General features: G+C 48.8%; 2 protein-coding genes across 2 annotated transcripts in view; both read right to left on the minus strand.

Annotated features, from left to right (window-relative positions):
* tango6 (transport and golgi organization 6 homolog) overlaps positions 1–6,508 on the minus strand; it is a 20,372-nt gene extending 13,864 nt beyond the window's left edge. Inside the window, exons 1-11 of the mRNA XM_084453182.1 lie at positions 6,370–6,508; positions 5,301–5,959; positions 4,638–4,754; positions 4,241–4,433; positions 3,503–3,609; positions 3,065–3,227; positions 2,590–2,657; positions 2,280–2,392; positions 1,947–2,129; positions 1,430–1,556; positions 586–783 (exon numbers count right to left, since the gene is read on the minus strand). Coding sequence (XP_084309308.1) covers positions 586–783; positions 1,430–1,556; positions 1,947–2,129; positions 2,280–2,392; positions 2,590–2,657; positions 3,065–3,227; positions 3,503–3,609; positions 4,241–4,433; positions 4,638–4,754; positions 5,301–5,959; positions 6,370–6,421 — 1,980 coding nt within the window. The 5' untranslated portion in view covers positions 6,422–6,508. The remainder of the gene's footprint in view (positions 1–585; positions 784–1,429; positions 1,557–1,946; positions 2,130–2,279; positions 2,393–2,589; positions 2,658–3,064; positions 3,228–3,502; positions 3,610–4,240; positions 4,434–4,637; positions 4,755–5,300; positions 5,960–6,369) is intronic.
* A 727-nt stretch (positions 6,509–7,235) lies between these two features.
* Positions 7,236–7,772, minus strand: il17c (interleukin 17c; the record flags this gene model as incomplete). The annotated part of the gene is made up of 2 exons (XM_084452759.1): positions 7,236–7,464; positions 7,642–7,772. 2 exons carry the CDS (start codon positions 7,770–7,772, stop codon positions 7,236–7,238), a joined length of 360 nt encoding a protein of 119 aa, XP_084308885.1.
* Between the last annotated feature and the right edge of the window lie 671 nt (positions 7,773–8,443).

Here is an 8,443-nt window from a genome sequence, read left to right on the forward strand (position 1 = left end):
CACACAACACACACACACACACACACACACACAGGTTAGACAGAGGTACTCGGACAGACAGACAGATAGACAGGCAGTTAGGCAGGCAGGCAAACAGAGTGAGACAGACAGACAGGCAGAGGGACAGCAGATAAAAGTAGGTCGACAGACAGACTCCTGGGAGACCTGTTTTCAGTTCTATTCTAACATTTAATGAACTATAAATGACGTTCTCAATGACAAATCCAGCTGAATGAACTCTGAGAGAAGATGTGCAAAAATAAGTGCTTATCAGTTGGGGTGGGGCCAGGGGGTGTGGAGGGGGTCTGGCTCCTCTCAGGATAAGCAAATCAGCCAAAACCAAATCTGGTGTTCTTCCTCCTCCGCATCATACCCTCCTCTTCCTCCTCTACCTCATCATACCCCTCCTCCTCCTCCTCCTCCTCCTCCTCCATCTCCTCCTCCCAGATAAAGCACTCTATTATTAGCCAGTTAAAACATGACTCAAGCTGGCCTGCTTTTCTAACAGGGGCTCACTGGGGAGCAGGGTGTTGGGCTTCTACTTCAAATCTAGAGTACGTGAGACGGTGTGTGTGTGTGTGTTACCTGGGTGGGCTTGCCCAGCAGTAGAGTGTGTGGGAGACCCTCACACAGGACAGCCAACACCTGCAGCAGAACCAGTCTGCGGCCACGCCCCTCGTCTCGCCCAATCAGGTGCTGCTCCACCTCCAGCAGCGTCATGGCTGACGTGTTCACTTCCTGCTCCTCCACTTCCTCTTCCTCCTCCACCCAGGAAGTCAGCTCCTAGAAAAGGGAACACAGGTGCTCAGAGCTCCAGACCAGAGCTATGGAAACCGAGGGTGGATTCACGCACACACAGACATACACCAGTGTTTGCCATGTCTCTCCTATGATGTTATTATCCTCTCTTACTCTGAAAATGTAATTTAATGTTATTTATTGCTTTATAAATGTTCTTAGCCGGTAGACAAACATACTCCAGGAGCTTGCTTGATCGCCTTGTTGAGAGGGGTCAGGGAAGAATTTCTTCTTTCTTCTTTTTTCTTCTCACTTATCTGGCCCCTGGGTGATACTGTTTTTTTTTGCTTCCCTCTGGAATATGTAGGGGTGGGTCGTATGCCCACCTCCCTTGTTCTCTGTAAAGCGCATTGTGTTGCCTCTGGGTATGAAATGCGCTATATAAATAAAGCTTTGATTGATTGATTGATTGATTGGATGGAGAGATAACCAAACGTTGGAAACACTTATCTAACACTTGAAACAGTAATCCAGACATTTTAAACACCTCGCTTGCTTTTCCAATCACCTAGACCACTGCTGATGTATCCAAGCCATTCTTAAATCATGTTGAATCCGTTAGGATTGTTAGCAATGCTAGTGGAAGTGAATGGGGTCACTAGCACCGTCCAGAGTGCAGAGCCTCCAGTACCTGCAGCAGTCCGAGGAAGAGGTCGCCAGGCAGGGCGCTGTCCTTCAGCTCAGCCAGCATCTGGACCAGACACTCCAGCCTCCACTGCTCCTCAGACAGCCTCTCATACAGGGCATCATCTTCATCACTGGTAGGGGGAAGAGGAGGAGGAGAGGCGGTTAGAGAGACGAAACAATGATGATGCAGGGCTCTAGTGATGCTGGGATCTAGTGATGCAGGATTCTAGTGATGCTGGGTTCTGCTGATGCAGGGTTCTTGTGATGCACAGTTCTAGTGAAGCAGGGCTCTAGTGATGCCGAGTTCTAGTGATGCAGGGTTCTAGTGATGCCGGGTTCTAGTGATGCCGGGTTCTAGTGATGCAGGGTTCCAGTGATGCCGGGTTCTAGTGATGCTCGGTTCTAGTGACGCCGTGTTCTAGTGACGCCGTGTTCTAGTGACGCCGGGTTCTAGTGACGCCGGGTTCTAATGACGCCGGGTTCCAGTGATGCTAAGTTCTAGCGCCCAGGGTGCCAGTCACCTGCTGGTCTCTTGGGGGGTGAGCTTGGCCCCTCCCTCACTGCCAGGGGAGAAGGAGAACCCTGGTGCCACTCCGTCCGGCCTCCCTCCCGCCCCCAGGCCAGACAGACGTCTCAGGGCAGCCAGGGCCTCAGCAGGGCCACAATGACTCAGGTACCACAGCAGAATCTCCTGACAGTGGTTGCTGTAGAGCACACACAGCATACACACATTAATAAGCACACACACACAAACACACACACACACACATACACACACACACACGCACGTATGCACACACACACACACACGCACGCGCGCTAATGATGAAGAGCAGGGCGGAGCCAGATCTGACCGTAGGTGTGAGACGTTCTTCTTGGTGAAACAGAACAGAGTGAAGAGAACGGGAACCTCATCTCCTAGAGCCGTCAGGAGAACACCCGATGGACTGTTCCCCACCACACACACCTAGAGTGGGGGGTGGGCAGAGGCCGTATGAGAGGGATGTACTGTACATGACTGTGTTGAGTTAGATAGTATGTTCAGTCTGTGGTGTTCAGTTTGTGTTGTGAGTTCTGTGTGTGTATGTTTGTATGTATATGTGTACAGTATATTTGTGTGTGTGTATATATTTGTGTGTGTGTTCAGCCTTCGTGGTCACTCACCTTAAACACGTCTTCAAGACAGCGGGTCAGCTCCCACTCCTGCACTAGGTCCTGGTCACCACCCTTACCTAACACACAAACACAAACACACACACACACTGAGCTATGAAATACACACACAACCCCTCCCACAAGCACACAGAAAGGTTATTATAACCTCCTAATTACCTACCTTGGTGCACACACATACACACATACATACACACAGTTGTGTGTGCGTGTCTGTGGGGGGGGGGGGGGGCGATGAGCGTTGAGGAGCCCTGTGATGTTGCATTTTTGTGTCCTATCAGCCAAATCAAATCAAATCAAACACACACACACACACACACACACACACACACACATATCACACACGTGCACCTACACCACAGCCAGTTGAGTGTTGAGAACCAGACTCCAGTGAAAGGTCAGAGTCTTAACAGTTCCACTCCATCTGTCCCCCAGAGAGAGTGTGGACGCTAGTTACTGTACTGACCCATGGTCCGGTGACAACGCTGAAGCGGGCCCAGCAGGGGGGATAGGAGGTACCGCTGGGCCACCTCTGGCCTGCTCTCCACCATGGTGAGCACCGCCCTGGTGGCCACGCGCTGGAACTGCAGGGCCGTCAGCTTGTCCCGGAGGTGGAGGAGCTCCAGGATCTGTGCAGGTGATGGTCTAGTATTATTCACTACAAAAAACGATGTTTTATGCAAAAAAAACAAAACAACAACAACAGGAAATTCAAATGATTACCAAAACTCTTCTGAAGAGAATTTGACCTTTGCACTAACGAGGTTCTGCAGCGTACTCAGCTTTGACACTTTCTTTCATAGTAGTGCAGCTGAAGGTTACACTAACTCTGTATATCTATATTATATATATCTATTTATGGAGTGGTTGACACAGTACACCTATCTAAGGAGTGGCGTCGCACCTGTGGGCAGACTTGGTTGTAGTAGCTGTCTGCAGAGACGGACTGCTGGGGGCAGGCTGACAGGATCCTGGCCACTCCATCACACTTCCTCCAGTCTGTGTCTCCCCCTGGTGGTCAGGACAGGAACAACACGACAAGATGACTACCTAGGCCAGCAACTACCTTCACTCTGATAATCAACTTTAGACAGAATAGAAACTAATCACTCCTCATCCTATATGGTCACATTCTAAAACACTCCATCTCCACAGCAAGCCTCCAGCAGCTGAGAGATACCTGAACAGACAATTGACAAACAGAGACGTCTCGCTCCTTGGGGAGCGAAATCTCACTCCTTGGGAAGTTCTGTTCAAGATAGTGGCTTCGTAAAATAGTTTTTTTCTTATGGCTAAACTATACAGTTGCATCTCCTCATTTTCTAAGATCTCTTGCTCAGATTCCAGAGTCTCCCTCTGGTGGTCAAGGCTGGAACAACTGCACAAGATTACTACAATGCTCCCAGTTATGTATCTCATCATATTTAAATATCTTTGTTCAACCCATGTGTATGTGTGTGTCTGACCTGCAGTCCCCTCCAGGATGGAGTGTGTGTGTGTGTGTGTGTGTGTGAGTGTGTGTGTGTGTGTGTGTGTGTGTGTGTGTGTGTGTGTGTGTGTGTATGTGAATGTGTGCGTCTGACCTGCAGTCCTCTGCAGGATGGTATGTGTATGCGTGTGTGTATGTGTGTGTGTGTTTGACCTGCAGTCCCCTCCAGGATGGCCCTGACCACAGCCTGGACCCCATTGGGCTGCATCAGCCTCTCAGACAACAGCTGACCACACAGACGCCTCAGCCAGGGGGGCGCCTGACCCGGAGCAGCCCTGCTCCCTCCACCCATCCCTGGCTGGGACCTGGGCCGCCTGCCTCCACTAGGACCGGGACCTGGAGGGGCCTGGAGGAGCAAAGAAGAGGAGGAGAAGACGAAGGGGTTTGAAATCTGATTCGGGGGTTCGAAACTCTCATACTCAAATTCCAGGACTGTACTATTCAACCTGTTATTGAGATGTTCAACCTTTTTGTTGTTGTTGACTATGATCATTCATGCAAGCATCACTGAGTTCTATCTGTTCTGGACCCACACATCACTGAGTTCTACCTGTTTTGGACCCCCTTGAAGGATCAGTAGCTCCCTGATGACGATTGGCTGGTAGACTTTGCCCAGAAGGCTTTGCAGGGCCTGGCGGCAGGTCTTGCGTTCCTCAGCACTCAACGCCTATGTATCACCAGAAAAATCACATGGTTAAAGCGATGACAAGGTAGGAAAGCAGTGAGAGCCTCTCCGTCTGCTTCATCTGAACCCTGTCTCATGGTACAGCCCATCTGTCTGCTTCATCTGAACCCCGTCTCATGGTACAGCCTATCCGTCTGCTTCATCTGAACCCCGTCTCATGGTACAGCCTATCCGTCTGCTTCATCTGAACCCCGTCTCATGGTACAGCCTATCTGTCTGCTTCATCTGAACCCCGTCTCATGGTACAGCCTATCCGTCTGCTTCATCTGAACCCCGTCTCATGGTACAGCCTATCCGTCTGCTTCATCTGAACCCCGTCTCATGGTACAGCCTATCTGTCTGCTTCATCTGAACCCCGTCTCATGGTACAGCCTATCTGTCTGCTTCATCTGAACCCCGTCTCATGGTACTGTCCAGTATATTCAAAGAAACTGTGGTGATTATGTGGGCTTGGTGGCAGGCAGCGCTAAGTCGTCACACAGGCATTGTTCCCAACCACCTCTACTACACTGGCAACCTCCGACCTACCTTCTCCTCCTTGGCACCACCTGCCTCAGGGCGCTGCGGCCGGTACCCCAGCTGGCACAGCGCTGCCATCACATCCACCAGGTGACGGGTGAAGACCAGGGTGGCTAGGGAGGACAGCTCCGCCAGCTCCAGCAGGACGCTCGTGGCGGTCAGGAGACGACGCTCGGGGACGGGCACCACCTCACGGCGCGCCAGCCCCTCCACCACGGAGCCGAAGACCGATCTCTGCCCCAGCGGTATGCCGACACCGGGCGCCAGGTAGGGGCAGATGCCCAGGGAGACCACGAACTGCAGCGCGGCGCCCAGCGACTTCTGCTGGCTGACGCTCAGCACGTCTGGCGGCAGGGGAGGAGCCATCTCCGGGGTCCGCAGCCGGGCGGCGGCCTGGGCGGGGGTTTGATTGAACACCTCCAGCTGGCTAGCGAGATGGCGTGACAGGCTGAGCAGCAGCAGGAGACATTCCTGAACAAAGCTCCATGTTGGGTCCTCTGTGCTGCTACAGAGCCAGGTCGCGCCCGCACGCACCTCCTCCCTCAGCCTGCACACCTCCTCCAGCTCCCTGTCTCCCTGCAGACGCTGCTCCAAAAGGGCCTGGTTGGCCTGCAGCGCTGCCAAGAGCGCCCCCTGTTGAGTGGGCTGTGTATCAGACACAGCTGCCTCTGAGGGAAGAGTGATGCAGACGAAAACTGAAGGCAAACTAATGTTATATGAAATATTGATAGCTAGCTAGCTACAGGTAGATGCTGATTTCATGGAAAGTAAAAGAAGATCTGACATAGTTGGCTCAAGAAAGAGCTACAACAGAGGTAAGTTGGTCTTCAGGTTGTCTTTACAGGCTTGAGACCAGCTAACGTTATGGTGGCTAGATTGCCATGGAGGGGTTATTCAATCATTGTTTACATACTTTGGTAAAGCCCATACTAAACAGACAGCATGTAAATAATCATAACGTCATCATGGACAGGGACACTACACCGTTGGGGCTAGCTAGCTAGTTGCTAGCTAACTTTAGTGGCTAGCTAGCTACCCCCAGTTAACAGCAGCTTGTTGGATCACTTAATGCACTTACCCCCAAGAGGTCTAGTGAGGACATTAAGAGCAGCAAGTATGGCTGAAGTCATCCTCAGACTGGTGTCTCGTAACGACCAATATTTTATTTTTTATTTACACAGGACAAGGGGACAGACATGCTAGCTTCTCGATTCACGCTGCTACAAAACAGTAATACGTCGCTTTAATTCTACGTCATGAAAGATGGGCGTTCCCTCACCAGTCGAACTCCTTCAAACCCTTGATCACCAATACATCCATGTGGATCAGACTTTCATCCATACTCGTCTAAATCAATGAATAACGACCCTTTTGTGCTTTCATATTTTAGCTTTTGGCGAGCTGTTTAGTCTACTCTCTACATAGGCCTATTCTACCCCACTTTCTGTTGAGCAAAACAAGAAAAAAGAGAAGATTTTTAAGTAGGTATCTTTATTAGAATCAACTCTGACTTCTCAGAAGCTGGACAGATATGCAGAACCTTTTTTTTCCCCACACTTCAACAAACCCAAATGTTGGATATTCTAATGGGAAATCAAACCAATTTGATCAAAAAACAAATATACATATCACAACAACATTCTTACTGAAAAATAGTAATAAATACAATTTTTAAATAAATATCATACATTAAACAAAATAAATAAGATATGCAATCTATTATCAAATAGATAATGCAATATTTCATCAACTGTCTCTAGTCTAGAATACATGTAAAACCCATGTTTTCCAGCTTTTATAGGGCCTAAATAGCATAAGCACAGGAAATATTCCATAAATATGCATATTCAAATAACGATAAGTGCATTTTAAAACAAACACAACTGTGAAATGTGAAACATGTCACTACAGTTTTCTTTTACGGACCCTCTATAAGAGGAAATTCTACTTTGGCACCACACAGGTGCAGCCAACAGGCACATCAACATATTGCGAGGTGAGAAAGTATTTGCCTGGGTGGTTCTGACAGACGTGCCTCTTAAAAACAATCATATTTTGCATGACAGGCACAGAGTTGTATCCCGTGTCTTCGGCCCCGTTGACGATGCATCCACTGCACAGACACTCCGCGACGGGCATAAGCCTTGGGAAGCGATTCACGTCGAAGTCGTCTCTGTAAATCAACGTTTGAAACAAATGAACATTAGCCTAACCTCCTACCTGTCCCTGAGGATCATCCAAGTCTTTCTCAGACAGACATTGCCATGACTTGTAGCTGGCAAAAACGTTGATATAGACTAACTAGACCGGAGTTGTACGTTTGCTGAGACACGAAAACACGTGTATTTACCTGTATCGCCAGGGGGAGATGGAGCGGTCGCTCAGCTCATTGGAGTTGAGGTACAGCTCGGTGGGGCAGCTGAGGTTGGTCCTCAGGCGCAGGTACGGCTCCACATCTAGGGCCGTTTTTGTCCGGTACATGTTCCGCCGGAGTATCTTGTCAGCTCCCTCTTCCAGCTCCACCTCAGTGAAACAGCGCTTACCGGGATGTGCATCCGATCCCCATATCAGAATGAGTGCGAGGATAAGGAGAGTCTGTAAAATAATAATAATAATACGTATTATTAATAGATGGGTAGGCCTAGATATGGACTTCAATTTAATCATTTACTAACGAATTATTATTATTATTATTATTATTATTATTGTATAAATTAATAACAACAATATTTTGTTAGGGCAACAAAATACCAGAATATTTTGTTGCCGTAACACAATATTGTTGTTATTTATTATAACTGCAACATAAAGTCTTAAATCTCTATGATTTCTAAGAGTCAGGTTCTAACTCACCTGCTTAATGTTGAGTAGACCAAACATGTTCATGGTATATATCCCAGTCTTGGTGTGTGGACCTGTTGCAGTAGCTCTCTGTGTCAGTCTTTTTTATAGGCTACCATCCAGCCTCCAGCCTATCCTGGGGAAATTTGACAGTGTGAGGAAATGGAAATTACATAATTCACATACTTCCTCTCTTCTAAAGTGAGGTGTTCTCTCGGGTGTTCCTCTGGCCTCTCACTAAGTGGTCTAATTGGAACACCACTCAGTGGTGAATAACGAGATTGCACTCTGTCGTGCATGGTATTCATATC

The sequence above is a fragment of the Borostomias antarcticus genome (genome assembly GCF_949987555.1).
Source record: "Borostomias antarcticus genome assembly, chromosome: 18".
Classification (NCBI taxonomy): domain Eukaryota; kingdom Metazoa; phylum Chordata; class Actinopteri; order Stomiiformes; family Stomiidae; genus Borostomias; species Borostomias antarcticus.